This window comes from Oncorhynchus mykiss, chromosome 28 (assembly GCF_057628025.1).
Source record: "Oncorhynchus mykiss isolate SJ-2025 chromosome 28, ASM5762802v1, whole genome shotgun sequence".
NCBI classification, from domain to species: Eukaryota; Metazoa; Chordata; class Actinopteri; order Salmoniformes; family Salmonidae; genus Oncorhynchus; species Oncorhynchus mykiss.
The window spans coordinates 15,566,218-15,585,675 of record NC_143049.1 but is presented as its reverse complement, the minus strand read 5'-3'; the positions used below and the strand labels follow the sequence as shown (position 1 = coordinate 15,585,675).

The 19,458-nt window shown below is 42.0% G+C and overlaps 1 protein-coding gene across 14 annotated transcripts in view; it reads right to left on the bottom strand.

The window, feature by feature from the left end:
- LOC110508614 (adhesion G protein-coupled receptor L2) overlaps nt 1-19,458 on the bottom strand; it is a 105,421-nt gene that overhangs the window by 60,417 nt on the left and 25,546 nt on the right. For all 14 annotated transcript variants that reach the window (XR_016492847.1, XR_016492848.1, XR_016492846.1 and 11 more), the window contains exon 2: nt 17,570-17,786. Coding sequence is in view for 9 of the 14 variants with exons in the window: in XM_090225492.1 (XP_090081618.1) it covers nt 17,570-17,645 (76 nt within the window). In the remaining 5 variants the exon portion in view is untranslated. The remainder of the gene's footprint in view (nt 1-17,569; nt 17,787-19,458) is intronic.

Sequence of the window (19,458 nt, the reverse complement as noted above, 5' to 3'; positions counted from 1 at the left end):
ATACGCCACAGTCTTAATCCTACGGCTGCAACCAGCAGGCCAATATATAATATACTCAATAGAATGCGCAATTGAATTGCCATGGAAATCGCTGTATACATTTTCTCTGTGCCGTAATTGGCTATGATCCCCTATTCCTGGCCCTGTTGACACGGCGACGCCTTATCAGGCATTCTGGTCAGTGACTGACTGACTGACTGACTGGGGGAAAGAAAATAGGCTTTTCAGATTCCTCCCCCTGGCCAGCCAACGGTAAGCCTGCTATTTGAGCTCAAGTGAGCACAGAGTAGGCAGACGGGGGGCCAATACGGACTCACAATGTGTTGTATTATGGAAGTGTGGAGTCTCTTCTCCTTTTTTCGGGTACACAGCCTATAATTCACTGGCAACAATCCTTTCCATAATACATATTTTGTTTTCTATCAACACCCTTGAAATTGAAAGTGGCACCACAGCGCAGATGGGTGCATCTGAAAAATACAGGCCCAGCCAGTGGCGCGCTGCCATCGTCTGATGCTTTTAAACCCATGAGAAAAAAAAGAGAGAAAAAAAATAAAAAGACAATTGAGGTTTGATATAAAGCTATTGGCTTTGGCCAGAGCACCAGACCATGACACACAGTCACAGTTATGTTTAGCCCCTCATCCTAACCCCTCATTTTCCCAGGATTGTTTTGTCCTTTAAGAGGCCTATCCTATACAACCTTTAACCCCCAAAACTCCCCTCCTCTGCTCTCCACGAGGACTTCAGACTCAGACTGAGGAGCCGCAAGAGTACCGGAATGTTTGATCAGTCTGGCAAAAAGTGGGCCAGTTTTGGGGGGGGGGGATACAGACAGAGTGGCGAGGGCCGCAAGAGCCTTCACAGACAGACAGACAGAGCACAGCTAGGCGTTGGTTGACGCTTGTCATCCTCCATTAAGGCCTCTTTGATTGGTCTTTGTGGTCGTGGAAACGTCAAACAGCTGCATGCAAATGGACCTGTTCCCCCAGGCTGGCCCCCATTGTTCTGGGCCTAGGCTTGACAGGGACGCTTTCTCCACAGGATAAAGCAGGGTGTAGCCCTTTAGAAGAATAAGAGTGGCCCCACCGCTGACACAGCGTGAGTCCTTCAAAATTGTTTGCCTTTTTTGGTCGTTTTATTCTTCAATATTACTGGTAGCCTATGTCTCGGGAAGAAAGAGGGAATCTTCCAAAGTCAAGCATTCCTCCCAACTGTGCTGGATGCCTCCATAATCTAATATCCGGAGCAAGAGTATAGGGCAAGCGAGCATACAGTATGTTTTCCAAAGATGAAGTCACGATTTTCCAAAGGGAATTAAGAAAAAGGAAAAAAAATCCAAAGCATATTTGAATACTTAACAAGTGTGAACAAAGCGGCTACATGTTGGTTTTTTTTTACAAATTCTGCTCTCTTTGTACTCCTCTGCAGTATTTCTAATCTGTTCAATGGAAGTTGTTGATTGCAGGCCAAGGAAGGATTTAAAAAACAATAGGCTGAATTCATTTGGAAATAAAGTACTTGTATGAAGAAAATCACGGTGGCTTCTAAAGGGCACTTGCAATTAACCCCTTCTTTATTAAATAATACTAGTCTCAAATTGTAAACACAACATTCTTAAGCTGACAGAAAATTATTATATTTTGTATAAATATTTCATACAAGTCTCTTTTCATAGCCCTCAGTAGCATACAATAAATAGCATAGCTGCTGGTGTCTGGTAGCATACAATAAATAGCATAGCTGCTAGTGTCTGGTAGCATACAATAAATAGCATAGCTGCTGGTGTCTGGTAGCATACAATAAATAGCATAGCTGCTAGTGTCTGGTAGCATACAATAAATAGCATAGCTGCTGGTGTCTGGTAGCATACAATAAATAGCATAGCTGCTGGTGTCTGGTAGCATACAATAAATAGCATAGCTGCTAGTGTCTGGTAGCATACAATAAATAGCATAGCTGCTAGTGTCTGGTAGCATACAATAAATAGCATAGCTGCTGGTGTCTGGTAGCATACAATAAATAGCATAGCTGCTAGTGTCTGGTAGCATACAATAAATAGCATAGCTGCTGGTGTCTGCCATTTTCTATCTGTGATACAATCTCACAAATGCTATCCAAAAGGAAGACACACATTAAAACACATGGGAGTGAGTTGAGAGATGAGGAAGGAGATTTGGGGAGTTGCAAAATAACATCTGCACAGGAGATACTCTGTACAGGCATGACCCCGCTACAACAGGCCCATATTTCATTACAACCACGAAAACTGCAATAATACAATCGACAAGGACATATGGCACCATCTCCCATGACACTCACCCCCTCTCTCTCTTTCCGTCTCTGTTCTAGCTTGCTGGGAATCGTTTCTAAAGGCAATGTCAGACAAGACCGCAAAGCAGACCCCAAAGGCTAAACGCTACTTTCCCAGACAAATAACTGCTATCAAACACCTCCAGGTTCCGATATACCGTAAGCATTCTAAAATAGAACCGGATAAGTCACTTAGTCCATTTGTGGTGAAAGCCATCCTCTCAGGAATTTCTCTCTTTAATATGGCTGAAATACAATGGTGGTGCTTCAGGTTCCAAAAATCACTCTTGGTATTCATGACCGTGGCCATTCATCTCCTAGACTGTGTTTTCTATATTTTTTCCCTCTGGAAACAGTGGGTGGGCATTGCAGGAGAGCAGGAGAGCATTACACGCGCGGCATGTTGATGCGTGTCTCATTCTGGAGAACTAAAGGGGAAGGATTTGTCATATCACTGGGACTAAAGCATGATAGAGTCAGGCCCCCCCCGTGGCATCTCTTAAGCGCTTGGAAATATTGGAGATATTGGAGATATTGTATGGGCGTGTGTACATGTGTGTGGCTGAGAGACCCTGTCACGGCAGACGCTCAGGTGGCATTTCTCATCCCCATTTCCCCTCAACCCTATTTTCTCTCTCCTGTTCACAAGCCCAGGTGCTCCAGGCATGCTAACTTGCAAGCCTCCTTTAAATCCCAACCTAAACCTCAAATCCACTTCAAAAGTGACGCACGAGTGAGTGATGCTCCTATTGTCCTTATTTTTACACCAAGCGCCCTTTAGTGCTTAACCTGATCTTGTTGTTGTCTTCAAAGTCAGCAATGGCAAAACATGACAGTTCCAGACAATTTACAAATTCAATGTAGCGTCTAGGCGAAAGACTGTTTTGGTTCTTCAAAGACAGCAGCAGGCTCAACTCAAGCTAAAGACATCCCTCGATGACATCTGATTTTCCAAGCTCTGAGGGAAAGCGAAAGAGTATAACCATAGAACTAAAATCACAAGAATGGGAATTCCCAATCAAGCCAATGGGTCTGTGATGGGTGAAATTCTATTTCTATGTTTATAACTAACAATCTAACATGCCCTGTTTAAACTGAGGTCATCTTCTGTCAATGGGACTGCCCTGACCTCTGACCTTTAAGACACATCAAAAGGAAGCCATTTAAGAATGGGGAGCAACATCATTACACAGCTAACGCATTTAATCCTCTGAGGCCAACGCAGGGTCACCCATTAATTAAGCTCTTCATGACAGGGACGACACCATGTTAAAAACATGTCTTAGAAAAATGTCTCCTTTCGTCCATCTTTATCCAAACCAAACGCGTGTTGGATTATTAGAGCTTGGCAAATCAAACGTTTTTTTTGTTTGTTTGTTAAGGAAATAGAAATGGGCAATTCCACAGTGACAGAATTACACTGAGGCTCCCGTTTTTTTTTCCATTTTAAACAGTGTGCCGAACAAAAACCATGGATTTCAAAGTTTAATGACAACGTTGAAACATTTACACAGTAAATAAATAAAACATGTAGATGCAATGATGCACATTTTAGTAACATAATTACGATAAAATCTCCCTCCGTTTAATTCTGTTACCAAACTTTCTATCTGCACAGTTCTATCTGTAAACGTGTTTTTGTAAAATGTTCAGTGGAAATTGTTAAAAGTAATCCTTGTGCATAGAGTGATGGTTTGTCAAACTTTGAAATCAAGGGTTTTTGTTTGGTATACAATTTAAAGTGTGGTCTCAGCGTCCAAAGAGTCTCAGCGTCCAAAGAGTCTCAGCGTCCAAAGAGTCTCAGCGTCCAAAGAGTCTCAGCGTCCAAAGAGTCTCAGCGTCCAAAGAGTCTCAGCGTCCAAAGACACAAATATGTGTCACAGGCGTTAATAAACATTAAAATCACAAAAGGCTTTGGTTGAGAGTTTATGAAAAACCTATTGAGTATACACAAGGGAGAGAATCAATAATTAGTTAACTGCTGCAAGCTGGCCTAGCATATTATTGCATGTGTTTTCCACGGAGTTGATGAAACACACAGAAAGAGGAGAATATAGAAGGAAAATCTCCCCTGTGTGTAGCAAGGGCGCAGTTTCTTTATCTCCCCTGAATGATTGTGCTGCATCCTTAAAATGTCCTCAAAGCCAAAGCCCCGTTCCTAACCCCTCACATTTAAACCCCAGCTGGGCTTTCTGCTTCAAGTCCCGGAACCAGTCAGGTGCTTCCCTAAGGGGGGTCCCCTCCTCATCACATGGCCCTGCATGCGTGTGTGCGTACGTGTGTGTGTTTGTGTGTTCTGAGCCCGGCCCAGGAGGCTCCCTCAGTACGGCACATTGACAGAGTATGTCAGGAGGAACTGTGACTGGAACAGGGATTAAATCGGTTCTTAATAATGAGGCTGGAACAGTAGGGCTGACTGGGGACCAACCAGAACCGGAGGACTACGAGTAGCCAAGCGGTTAAAAGTGTTGGGCCAGTAACCGAAAGGTCTCTGGTACGAATCCCAGAGCCAACTAAGTGAAACATCTGCCAATGTGCCCTTGAGCAAGGCCCTCAACCCACTTCTGTGCGTCACTCGCTGGATAAGGAAAGGACACAGATGATAGGGGAACACTCTCATGCACGCCGCAAGCACACGCTCACACAAATACGCCACATGCACATACATGCAAAAACACAGCTGTGAAAGCCTTACACTATATATTAATGATAACAAATACTAATGTGTTAGAATATTATAACAGTGAAGGTCCAATTCGAGTCCTGACATACAATACAATCATGTTACAATCAACTCCTGACAGAGTACAGTTAAGTGATAATGCCCTCGAAGCTGGTGTTTGGAGGATATATTGGCACGGGTGTTGTTAGGCATATCCTCCAAACACCGGCTTCGAGGGCATTTTCACTTCTATACAACGGTTTACCAACATATTCAAATAATGATTTACAGTTGAAGTCAGAAGTTTACATACACTGAGGTTGGAGTCATTAAAGCTTGTTTTTCAACCACTCCACAAATGTCTCGTTAACAAACTATAGTTTTGGCAAGTCGGTTAGGACATCTACTTTGTGCATGACACAAGTAATTTGTCCAGCAATTGTTTACAGACATATTATTTCACTTATAATTCACTGCATCATAATTCCAGTGGGTCAGAAGTTTACATACACGAAGTTGACTGTGCCTTTAAACAGCCTGGAAAATTCCAGAAAATGATGTCATGGCTTTAGAAGCTTCTGATTGACATCATTTGAGTCAATTGGAGGTGTACCTGTGGATGTATTTCAAGGGCTACCTTCAAACTCAGTGCCTCTTTGCTTGACATTAAGGGAAAATCAAAAGAAATCAGCCAAGACCCCAGAAAATAAATTGTAGATGTCCACAAGTCTGGTTTATCCTTGGGAGCAATTTCCAAACGCCTGAAGGTAAAATGTTCATCTGTACAAACAATAGTATGCAAGTATAAACACCATGGGACCACGCAGCGGTCATACCACTCAGGAAGGAGACGCGTTCTGTCTCCTAGAGATGAACGCACTTTGGTGCGAAAAGTGCAAATCAAGCCCAGAACAACAGCAAAGGACCTTGTGAAGATGCTGGAGGAAACAGATTCAAAAGTATCTATATCCACAGTAATACATGTCCAATATCGACTTTACCTGAAAGGTCGCTGAAAGGAAGAAGCCACTGCTCCAAAACCGCCATGAAAGAAACAGACTATAAGGACAAAGATCGTACTTTTTGGAGAAATGTCCTCTGGTCTGATGAAACAAAAATAGAACTGTTTGACCATAATTGCCATTGTTATGTTTGGAGGAAAAAGAGGGAGGCTTGCAAGCCAAAGAACACTCTCCCAACCGTGAAGCACGGGGGTGGCAGCATCATATTGTGGGGGTGCTTTGCTGCAGGAGGGACTAGTGCACTTAACAAAATCGATAGCATCATGAAGACGGAAAATGATGCGGATATATTGAAGCAACATCTCAAGACATCAGTCAGGAAGTTAAAGCTTGGTCGCAAATGGGTCTTCCAAATGGACAATGACCCCAAGCATACTTCCAAAGTTGTGGAAAAATGGCTTAAGGACAACAAAGTAAACATATTGGAGTGGCCATCACAAAGCCCTGTTCTCAATCCTATAGAAAGGATGGGCAGAACTGAAAAAGTGTGTGCGAGCGAGGAGGCCTACAAACCTGATTCAGTCACACCAGCTGTCAGGAGGAATGGGCCAAAATTCACCCAACATATTGTGGGAAGCTTGTGGAAGGCTACCCGAAAAGTTTGACCCAAGTGAAACAATTGAAAGGCAATGCTACCAAATACTAACTGACTGTATGTAAACTTCTGACCCACTGGGAATGTGATGAAAGAAATAAAACTGAAATAAATCATTCTCTCAACTATTATTCTGACATTTCACATTCTTAAAATAAAGTGGTGATCCTAACTGACCTAAGACAGGGAATTCTTACTTGGAATAAGTGTGAGGAATTGTGAAAAACTGAGTTTAAATGTATTTGGCTAAGGTGTATGTAAACTTCCGACTTCAACTGTACATATTTTCATTAAAAACTTTATTTTGATGAATTTATTCATACCATTTCATCCTTCTACAAGATATAGTCCCGAAACAAATCTAGGGTTGCTACCCAAGCCGGCTTGTCGTTCGTTAAATTGGTTCGGTTGCCAGAGACAAGACCCAGTCGTTCGTTCTAAATGTTTCATTGCCATACTGGCTGGCAACGTTCTTATCCCTTGCATGCTAGCAAGCCAACTACGGCTAACTTACAGTCACATCAAACAGTGCAGCCAGAATAACAACAGTAGCTGTATTTGTTTAAGCTGTTTTCTAGTGACATATTTGGATACATCCATAACAAGGAGCTAATGAGGCACGATTTCGCCTGGCATAGAACATTTGCTCTCTCGTTAGGACACTGTTGTTCAGAGGAGCTAGGCAACAACACAGCTAACACAATAACTTCAAATTGAAGCTGGAAAAACTACAAACTAGCTGCACTTCGCTTCGTTTTACCTTTTTTTCAATTTACATTTCTTTGTATATATCCATAAAATGATGTCAGCCGATTCATGATTTCGACTGGCTGAGAAACTCTGCCTGCGTCTCTCTCTCGTCTCCCGAACCCCACACGTTCATTACTATGGGATAGTTGGAGATTGAATTTGAATATTGAAACATTGTTGCAAATGTCTGAGAGACAGACAGCAAGGTTTATACAATTCTCCACTGTTGAAAACTAAATGTTTGTCTAAAAGACATGTGAGATAATGTCTAGATGGTTTTTATAGTGGAGATCAAGTTTTCAAAACCTCTTAAGGATCCTCCACTTTTTTTCCAATTTTCACCTAAAATGACATACCCAAATCTAACTGCCTGTAGCTCAGGACCTGATGCAATGATATGCATATTATTGATATTATTTGAAAGGAAACACTTTGAAGTTTGTAGAAATGTGAAATGAATGTTGGAGAATATAACATTTCAGATCTGGTAAAAGATAATACAAATAAAAAACTGTTTAAAAAATAATTGTACCATCATCTTTGAAATGCAAGAGAAAGACCCTAATGTATTATTCCAGCCCAGGTGCAATTTAGCAGTGTATGTGCTAAGTTTTAGACTGATCCAACGAACCATTGCATTTATGTTCAAAATGCTGTATCAAGACTGCCCAAATGTGCCTAATTGGTTTGTTAATAACTTTTCAAGTTCATAACTGTGCACTCTCTTCAAACAATAGCATGGTATTATTTCACTGTATTAGCTACTGTAAATTGTACAGTGTAGATAGATGAACAAGAATTTAAGCTTCTGCCAATATCAGATATGTCTATGTCCTGGGAAACGTTCTTGCTACTTACAACCTCATGCTAATCGCATTAGCCTACATTAGCTCAACCGTCCCGAGGGGGACCCATCAATCCTGTAGAGGATAACATCCCTGCCTGGGCTGATGAGATGCACAGTCAGATGGAACAGAGTAAATAGGTATTTTAACGTCATAGATTTAGCCAGTGGTAACTTGTGCAATAGACACCGGCTGGAATGCACTTTTAACCAATCAGAATTCCGGATTAGACCCACCAGTTGTATAATCATTTTATAGAAATCACATTCCAACATCCCATATACGGTCGTTGTAGGTGACCCTTTTAGAGCTTGGTCAATGAAGTGAGAGACAAACAGAATCCAGACACATTCCAATGCAGTAGCCCAACCCAACAGGCGGACATTCTCTGGAACACTGTCTGACTGACCACTGATTGACTAGAGTGTGATGACTGTGATGACCTTGCCCCCTCCACTCCTCCACCGGTCAATACGAGCAACAAGCAGCCTGGCCACTGATAAGAGATTGGCCAGATGGGGAGACCTTGATGACAGACAGCTTCCTGGTTCCCTGCCCCCCTCCTTCATTTCGATGAGGAGCCATTGCGGGCTGGCAGCCCTGTGCACTCAACGGAGGAATATGCTGATAACGTACCAGGCAAACAAAAACGCTCTTTGTGCCTCTCTCTCTCAGTCTCTCTGTTTCTCAGACCCCTGTTTCGGGGGACTTTATTCCCTCTCTAACCACACTTATTCAATTTCCTGCACAGCAGTAGAAGGGTTCCTTATCTTGGGCTGTTTATACCTGCAAATCGCCCAGCAGCCCTTTTGTTTGCAGGTGACCCACCCCGAGGTGACATTTAATTCCTGGACAGAAAATGTGGTCATGCACCATGGCACAGCCTCCCTAGCCTTGGGGGATTTACTATTACATGCTACAGAGTGGTGTTCGTTCACCATCTAGAGTATACAGTCCTAGCAGACAGAGGTACACAAACAAGAGTGCTGCTGCTAATAAAACATAGTGGAAATAAACCAAGCCCAATGAGACACAAATACACACACACACAGAATAGTAATCAGTATGTAGACTAACCTATCACACAAATACACCACTGACAGAAATATGCAAGCAAACACGCATGCACACACACACACACACAAACACACACACACACACACACACACACTATCGTAATTCATTTTTGAATTGCTTCACTCCTTTTTATTTGTATATCATTTTCTTTTTTTATAATTAACATCTGGGGTGTATATCATATTCAATGCTGGCAATTTTTTTTATTATAAACTCCTACAAAATCGACTGCAGTGTAAAGTCAACGTCAGCAACAAATTCTTCTCTAAATAGCAATCATTTTCTTCACAGACACTACGGATGCAATATATGAGACTACTTTCCCATTGATAGAGCCAAGATCCCCTTTCATCCTATAAAATCTCATTTAATTTGATTTGTCACATGTGCTGAATACAACCTTACAGTGAAATGCTTACTTACAAGCCCTTAACCAACCGTGCAGACTTAAGAAAACACCTTTAAAAAGTAAGAGATAAGAATAACAAATGTTTAAAGAGCAGCAGTACATGTTTTATTTGTATTTTATTTCACCTTTATTTACCCAGGTAAACTAGTTGAGAACAAGTTCTCATTTACAACTGCAACCTGGCCAAGATAAAGCAAAGCAGTGCGACACAAACAACAACACAGAGTTACACATGGAATAAACAAGAGTACAGTCAATAACACAATAGGGAAAAATGTAAGTCTATATACAGTGTGTGCAAATGGCGTGAGGAGGTAAGGCAATAAATAGGCCATAGTAGCGATGTAATTACAATTTAGCAAATTAACATTGGAGTGATAGATGAGCAGATGATGTGTAAGTAGAAATACTGGTGTGCAAAATAGCCGAAAAGTAAATAAAAACAATATCGGGATGAGGTAGGTAGATTGGGTGGGCTATTTACAGATGGGCTATGTACAGCTGCAGCGATCAGTTAGCTGCTCAGATAGCTGATGTTTAAAGTTAGTAGGGGAAATATAAGTCTCCAGCTTCAGTGATTTAGTGTGATTTGTTCCAGTCATTGGCAGCAGAGAACTGTAAGGAAAGGTGGCCAAAGGACGTGTTGGCTTGGGGATGACCCGTGAGAGATACCTGCTAGTGCGCATGCTACGGGTGGGTGTTGTTATCGTGACCAGTGAGCTGATGATGAGATAGCTTTACCTAGCAGACAAGGCAGAGCTTTACCTAGCATCGACTTATAGATGACCTGGAGCCAGTGGGTCTGGCAACGAAAATGTAGCGAGGGCCAGCCGACTAGAGCATACAGATCGCAGTGGTGGGTGGTATAGGGGGCTTTGGTAACACAATGGATAGCACTGTGATAGACTGCATCCAGTTTGCTGAGTAGAGTGTTGGAAGCTATTTTGTAAATGACATTGCTGAAGTCGAGGATCGGTAGGATAGTCAGTTTTACGAGGGTGTGTTTGGCGGCGTGAGTGAAGGAGGCTTTGTTGCGAAATAGGAAGCAGATTCTAGATTTAGTTTTAGATTGGAGATGTTTAATATGAGTCTGGAAGGAGAGTTTACAGTCTAGCCAGACACCTAGGTATTTGTAGTTGTCCACATATTCTAAGTTAGAACCGTCCAGAGCAGTGATGCTAGTCGGGCGGGCGGGTGCGGGCAGCGAACGGTTGAAAAGCATGCATTTATTTTACTAGCGTTTAAGAGCAGTTGGAGGCCACGGAAGGAGTGTTGTATGGCATTGAAGCTCGTTTGGAGGTTAGTTAACACAGTGTCCAAGGAAGGGCCAGATGTATACATAATGGTGTCGTCTGCGTAGAGGTGGATCAGGGAATCACCCGCAGCAAGAGCGACATCATTGATATATACAGAGAAAAGAGTCGGCCCGAGAATTTAACCCTGTGGTACCCCCAAAGAGACTGCCTGAGGTCCGGACAATGGGCCCTCCGATTTGACACACTGAACTCTGTCTGAGAAGTAGTTGGTGAACCAGGCAAGGCAGTCATTTGAGAAACCAAGGCTGTTGAGTCTGCCAATAAGAATGTTGTGATTGACAGTCGGAAGCTTTGGCCAGGTCGATGAAGAAGGCTGCACAGTACAGTCTTTTATCGATTGATATCGTTTAGTACCTTGAGCATGGCCAAGGTGCACCCGTGACCAGCTTGGAAACCGGATTACACAGCGGAGAAGGTACGGTGGGATTCAAAATGGTCAGTGATCTGTTTATTAACTTGGCTTTCGAAGACTTTAGAAAGGCAGGGCAGGATGGATATAGGTCTATAACTGTTTGTGTCTAGAGCGTCATCCCCTTTGAAGAGGGGGGTGAAATAACAATAGCGGGGCTATATACAGGGGGTACTGGTACAGAGTCAATGTGCGGGGGCACTGGTGTCGAGGTAATTGAGGTAATATGTACATGTAGGTAGACTTATTAAAGTGACTATGCATAGATCAGCAACTTGAAGCTCTCAACCTGCTCCACTGCAGCCCCGTCGATGAGAATGGGGGCGTGCACTGTCCTCCTTTTCCTGTGGATCTGTTGGTTCAGTATGCAAATTGGAGTGGGTCTAGGGTTTCTGGGAAGATGGTGTTTATGTGAGCCATGACCAGCCATTTAAAGCATTTCATGGCTACAGACGTGAGTGCTATGGGTCGGTAGTCATTTAGGCAGGTTACCTTAGTGTTCTTGGGCACAAGGACTATGGTGGTCTGCTTGAAACATGTTGGTATTACAGAATCAGACAGGGAGAGATTGAAAATGTCAGTGAAGACACTTGCCAGTTGGTCAGTGCATGCTTGGAGTACACGTCCTGGTAATCCGTCTGGCCCTGCGGTCTTGTGAATGTTGACCTGTTTAAAGGTTTTACATCGGCTGCGGAGAGCTTGATCACACAGACGTCCAGAACAGCTGATGCTCTCATGCATGTTTCAGTGTTACTTGCCTTGAAGCGAGCATAGAAGTTATTTAGCTCGTCTGGTAGGATTGTGTCTGTAATAGTTTGCAGGCCCTGCCACATCCGACGAGTGTCGGAGCAGGTGTAGTACGATTCGATCTTAGTCCTGTACTGATGCTTTGGTTCGTCGGAGGTTCGTCGGAGGGCATAGCGGGATTTCTTATAAGCTTCTGGGTTAGAGTCCTGCTCCTTGAAAGCGGTAGCTCTTCCCTTTAGCTCAGTGTGAATGTTGCCTGTAATCCATGGCTTCTGGTTGGGGTATGTACGTACAGTCACATCATCGGTCTGTGGTGGTATGTTGACAGCTATGAACAATACAGATGAAAACTCTCTTGGTAGATAGTGTGGTCTAGAGCTTATCATGAGATACTTCTACCTCAGGTGAGCAAAATCTCGAGACGTCCTTAGATATCGTGCACCAGCTGTTGTTTACATAAATGCATAGGCCCCCGACCCGTGTCTTACCAGAAGCTGCTGTTCTGTCCTGCAGATAGTGTATGAGTGCCAGCTGTATGTTCTTAAAGTTGTTGGTCGGCCACTCTGCGAAACATAAGATATTACAGTTTTTAATGTCCCGTGGTAGGATAAACGTGCTTTCAGTTCGTCCCTTTTATTTTCCAGCGATTAGCATTAGCTAGCAGGATGGAAGGCAAGGGCAGATTAGCCACTCATCGCCTGATCCTCACAAGGCACCCGGATCTCTTTCCACTAAATCTCAGTTTCCTTCTCCAGCGAATAACAGGGATCTGGGCCTGGTAGGGTGTCTGTATTATATCCCTCCCGTCTGACTCACTGAAGAAGAACTCTTTGTCCAGTTTGAGGTGAGCAATCGCAGTTCTGATGTCCAGAAGCTCTTTTCAGTCATAAGAGACGGTAGCAGCAACATTATGTACAAAACAAGTTACGAACAACGCAAAAAAAACTAACAAAATAGCATGGTTAGTTAAGAGCCGATAAGACGGCTGCCTTCCTCTCCGGCGCCACCCCCATCAAACAAGCGCCTTAAGAGAATTGTTTTTTAAAAACATGATGTCCCGGACACATTAAAATCTATGTCATGATGAAGGAGAACATTGCTGACAATGCCAAGTTAAAATATTCAATAGCGCAGGTAGAAAGAGTCATGCCGCAATACGACAGATTGCATTGTTTACACTGATCTTCGCTATTCTTGTCTTTGGTCTCACCTGTAATAAATCTTCTTTGTTCTTATTTGTTGTCTAGTATTTGCTATATGTTGTGTGTATTGTTGATTCAATGTGACATACTCTTGGCTTCAATTCATCTCTATTTAAATATTACCATTTGAACTGGAAATTATACTGTAATAAAATCGGACATATTGCTATTACCTTCAATCATCTTCCTTATTCTAAAGTCCCATACATGATTAATGCGGAATATTTTTTTTTAAAGACAGCCTACGTGTTTTTGCAGACATGAACGTTTGATTAAATGCATGACTTTGTCATGACATTTGTAAGCCCTGGGAAGGAAGTGACTTGTGAAAACCAACTCCAAGAATTTACATTCAAGCAGGGGTGTTCAATTAAACTGAAACTCCTCTCTATTGTATACACCACAGGGAACAATATTACTTTGCCACCACCATTATTCGAGTTGGGTTGTTTGAGTCTGAGGAACTTCCATTTACTTTAACTGTAGATCTCACATTTGAGTGGGAAAAAAAGTTAGGCTGGGGTCTGGTCCCGTGTGTTTATATCCACTTGAGACGTTGGAGGGGTGTGAATTGAGCTGGGTTGTGTCGCTGCCAGCAAACAAGATTTAGGGGCATGCTAAGCAAATGAAATCAACCTGTCAGGAGGCTTAACTTCCAACCTAATAGATTGAGTGTCTGTTCATCATAGGGCCATATAACAGGGAGTTTTACAATCACATCTAAATACACAATAAAAGCAAGCTAGGCCTCTCCTCTCCCAAAGGCCTGCACTCTTAAATCATAGCTGTGCGTACGGACAGACCGGAACATTCTTGTTGCTGCTCTTGGTTTCCCAAGACCCACTCAGGAAATCACTGCTAATCTAAATTACCCCATCAAGGGTGATATTGTGTTTTGTTTTCGCAGAATGAAATGCTGAATCCTGTGCTGTTCAATACAGCTTTTTACCATAATAATTACATTTTTCTGGACAAATCGTATCTAGGTTTACCGGCTTCTCCTATTCATGGGAAATTCTGCAAGGTTACATTCAAAAAGACACATTTCATCTTAAAGATGGACATGGTGAGAAAGCATTGTGAGGGAAAGGATTGTGTGGGGAAAGCATCGCTACATATGCTGTAGCCAATACTGACTGAATTATAATGATGACTGCAGTATAATAAACATTTTGAGAATGTGAATGTGACGGTTAAGATCCATCTCTCAGCGACACCCCCCCATGCGGTCATGCCTAGATGAAAGTCCTAGCGATAAAACCTGTCTTGTTTCACGGAAGACTTCCATTTGGGCCAGAACGTGCCGTGGGAAAGGGATAAATCAGAGGGCGTTCTGTGTGCATGTTCACAGCACGCCGTCTCGCCAGTCATCTGTGAATCTCCCAGGGCTCGACTGATAATTCATGATAGCCCTGCCATAGACCCGCACCGTTCAGATATGAATTATAAAAACACCAAACCAAGCATATCAGTCAGATGACAGACTGGACGTTAATGGCTGGAGGCCAGTGTGGAGAATCGAGGCTCGCTGCTTTCTTTCCATTCATTCCACTCTGACAACTGGAAATACCAGTGTGGCACATGGGAGGCCATTCCATCAATACACAGCCATGGCTTTCTTATGGCTCGAGTCCAATCATTTTTGATGAGTTGAGACCTATAGTTGACCCTTATAACCATCTTGATAGAAAAAAATCACTCAAGTATGGGAGTTGATAGAATAATATAATAACTTTTAGGCAAGATCTGCTATTGAAAGCAATGCAGTCCAATGCATGTGAAATTTCAAATGATGTGCAAATAGTTTAAGTAAAATTGGAAGCCCTCCATGTCTACTAGGAGTGAATGAGAGTGCCTGCATTTTGGCAATTTTCACTGACTGAAAAAGTTAGTCTAACTCTCAATATGTACAGGGGTCATGTGAATAAACTAGGTCAAAAATAATTACACCACTGTCTGCTTTAGCCCTTCGGCACTTTTCACAAAGGCTGGTATTTGAATAGACAAAACATTGACACCTCAGTTTAATGTGCTTGTCAAATAGACAGAACCTGGTGTAGAAACTGAATATCGCCTGCAATCCAAACACTTGTTGGGAACAAAACAAACAGTGTTTCCTAAATTATACTTAATCCCCATCTACACAAAGAGATGACACAGACAAAGAAGATAACTTTTATCTTCCTCTTTCTGTTTCATACACGTTTGGATGTTTCGGTTGAGGGGCCTATTCCACTCCTGGTATTAACAACAGAACGACGACTACACAATATCTACACAAAATAAACTGCAGACCATAATCCCCCCCCCCCGTCCCCCCTTTTCTTTGAAGTTCATAATAACTGCCATTGTGAGAGGAACTCGGCCCTACCTTTGCAGGGTTGGCTGCTTGGCTAGGTCTGAATCTGGTTGTCACCTTCTATCTTCATATCTACAGGCTGGGCGGTCTAAAACCACCCTTGAGTAACATGATACCATCCCTGACCCAGTTTGCTGCTCCAGGAATGATATACTTAGTCAATATATAAGTTAGACAATGATTTGAAAAGGCAGCAATAAAAAGACACGAGTGCAAACATAGAACGGAAGTCATTACTAGAACTTTTTAAAAAGCAGTGCGCATAAACAGAGAGAGAATCAGAGAGCTATATTTGAATATAAAAACCACATGCACTGAAGCATGGTTTCCAATGATGTCCCTATTATGCTAATAAGAAAACCCACCAAATGGCATTTTTCATAAGCGTTAATTAACTCGATGGAATGAGGGGACAGTCACAAGTATTTGTGCCGACTCCATTCCTCTAGTTACAAAAACCTAGAATAAGCATTCAATAACCCAAAAACAAGATTTAAAAAAAAAAAAAAAAAAAATACATCTGTCATTAAAGATTTTCAAAAATAAAGGAATGTTTTTGTTTTGGGTGTACATGGTCACGTCATAGTACTATCTCCTCCTCACCGAAAAGAGGAAGTCGTTTTTAAGAGGGGGCCTTTTGTAGGTCGGACATCCATGGAAATGTGGTTTATGCTTCAAAAAATGGCACACACACACACACAGGGTGAAGGTGAGTGGCGTACGAATGGATCCGACATAGTTTTCAATGTGAAAACCCACACACATTCCTTCTTTGATAAAAAAATGGGCAAATTTGCATTCATAGGCCTGAGAGCCCTCGCCTTCGTCAAGTGAAACCCAAAACCTTGACTTTCTGCATACCAAAGCAGGAACTCGCCCTGAAAAGAAAATCACCGGGACCGTTCAGCCCAGACCATCTCGCAGCTCAAATCAGAAGCCCCATTCTTCAAACTTTTCTGAGGTCGTTTGTTTTCTTGGGAAAAAGATTTGAGTTATTTAGTATCGTATTCAAATGCTATACATCTACAAAGTGAGTCTATCTCCTTCTGAATGTTTGTGCCTGCTTCGACTGTTCCATTCCCCATCTCTTTTTAGTTAACAAATCCTCTTTCACAGTCAGATTTAAATATAAAACAACAAAAAAACTATTGAAATCTATGAAAGTGTGAAATAGAAACATGACAAAGAGATATTTAATTCAAAAGAAATCTCAGGAGTTGATACGCTTTGACGTTTGGCTGTAATCAATGTTTGGCACGCTAGCATGTGATTTGAGTACAATGAGAGTAAAACCGAACAGACATGTAATGATTGTCATTAAGCAGAAATACCAACCAACCGATATTAATGCCTCCGATGGGAACATATCAGAGAGAATAGTTTGACAAACTTGTAATGACAGCCAAACGTACTAATCTAAAGTAAGGCATGGGAAAGAAAATAAAAAAATAATCACAAGATGCCTTTGGGTAGCATGAAAAACAAACACAAAAAAACACTAGTAGTTCTTTCCAAAAACTCTTCTGTTAGGCAAAACGCCATCTCCTTTGATTGAAGCCTCCAGGTGCAAGGACTGAACAGAATCATCCTATCAAGTTGCATATAAAAACGAATGGGGTTTTCTGAATTACAAAAGCCTCGGTGCACTGCACTCAGATCAACAACTCAGTCAGTCCCTGTGCTATTGTGAACCTTCAATGATAAAATATCTTGGAAGTGAATTCACCATATTACACAACTCTTCACTCCCATTAGAAGACTGCAAACATACTTTCATGGAACACAATCACATTCAGTGAACACACACACACACACACACACACACCCTGTATCGGACTCAAATCCAGACAAGTAAGGACTTACCTTCTGAACAATGGAAATGAATTAGGGTGAGCAGTAGACAATGGAGAACTAAACACCTCCACGCTGCAGGAGCCATTGTTGCTGAGTGTGGAGAGGTCTCCAGATGCCCTCTAGTTAACAACTGTGGTTGTAGGATATAGAATCGAAAAAGCAGAGGAGTCTTGGAGTAGTCAGCGATCTGTGGTTTTAGGAGAAGCCTCACCAGTCATCTTCTCATCTGAAAATACAGAGAGGAAGATTGGGGTGAAAAGGAGGGGGGGGGGGGGGGGGGTACTGCTGCAAATCGAGACAACATCATCATCACAAAGCCTATGTCATCACTGCTGCCATCTTTCAAGATGGGTTTGAGCGATGCATTACCATAAATATTCAACACACAGTACAAATGGTGAATATTCATGGCGAGACAAATGTATACTGAAAATGTGTGATAACAGTAAGTCACTTCGGATATATGCATCTGCCAAAATGACCACAAACATTCATCAGTCAAACCAGTCAGATAGTGAGATATTCAGTCCATGCAGACAGGCAAATGGAGAGGTTTGACGAAATACTGGAGCTATTCAGTCTATCAAGACTACCGTTAGTGTTTATTATTCGCTTCTGACAGGAAATACTCTTGGGTAGAAGAGAGGATGACAGAGCACTCATCCCTGGGCTATAGGCTCATCTTTTCCATGTAGCGAATTAGTGTTTACACTGACTACCTTCACCTCGTTTATCCCTCCACTCCCTGCCTCCCTCAATCTCCTCCCCAGAGCTCTACTGCCTTATACCCACAAGAGAGGACCCTGTTGCTCAGGCAACGCACTCACACAGACTCAGACAGGACACCATTAGAGACACAGCTTCTTTGTGAGGTACTTTTGTCTGCTTCTTCCTTATCTTGAAGGGAACCACAAACAGCCCAGCCAGCTTTGTCTGCCTCGGCTAAGGTTAGGCTCAACTCCCAGAAGACGCACTCCACACACCAGAGAGACTTGTTAGAATACAAGTCAAATACGCCAGATGGAGGTCATGTCACATATACATTACCGTTCAAAAGTTTGTGGTCATTTAGAAATATTCTTGTTTTTGAAGGAAAAGCACATTTTTTGTCCATTAAAATAACATCAAATTGATCAGAAATACAGTGTAGACGTGGTAAATGTTGTAAATGACTATTGTAGCTGGAAACGGCAAATGTTTTATGGAATATCTATATAGGCGTACAGAGGCCCATTATCAGCAATCATCACTCCTGTGTTCCAATGGCACGTTGTGTTAGCTAATCCAAGTTTATCATTTTAATGGCTAATTGATCGTTAGAAAACCATTTTGCAATTATGTTAGCTCAGCTGAAAACTGTTGTTCTGATTAAAGAAGAAATTAAACTGGCCTACTTTAGACTAGTTAAGTATCTGGAGCACCAGCAGTTGTGGGTTCGATTACATGGAATAGCCTTCATTTCTCAGAACAAGAATAGACTGAATAGTTTCAGAAGAAAGTTCTTTGTTTCCTGACAATTTGAGCCTGTAATTTAATTAGCCTTTTAAAATGATAAACTTGGATTAGCTAACACAACGTGCCATTGGAACACGTTGATGGTTGCTGATAATGGGCCTCTGTACCCCTATGTAGATATTCCATTAAAAATCAGCTGTTTCCAGCTACAATAGTCATTTACAACATTAACAATGTATTTCTGATCAAGTTGATGTTATTTTAAATAGACAAAAAAACAACAAAAAAAAACAAGGACATTTCTAAGTGACCCCAAACTTTTGAACGTTAGTGTACATGTTAGCAAACAAGAACACACACACACACACACACACACGCATGCAAGCAAATACACATACACACACCTTGACCTGCCCAAAAACAAAACAAACACACCAAAGAGA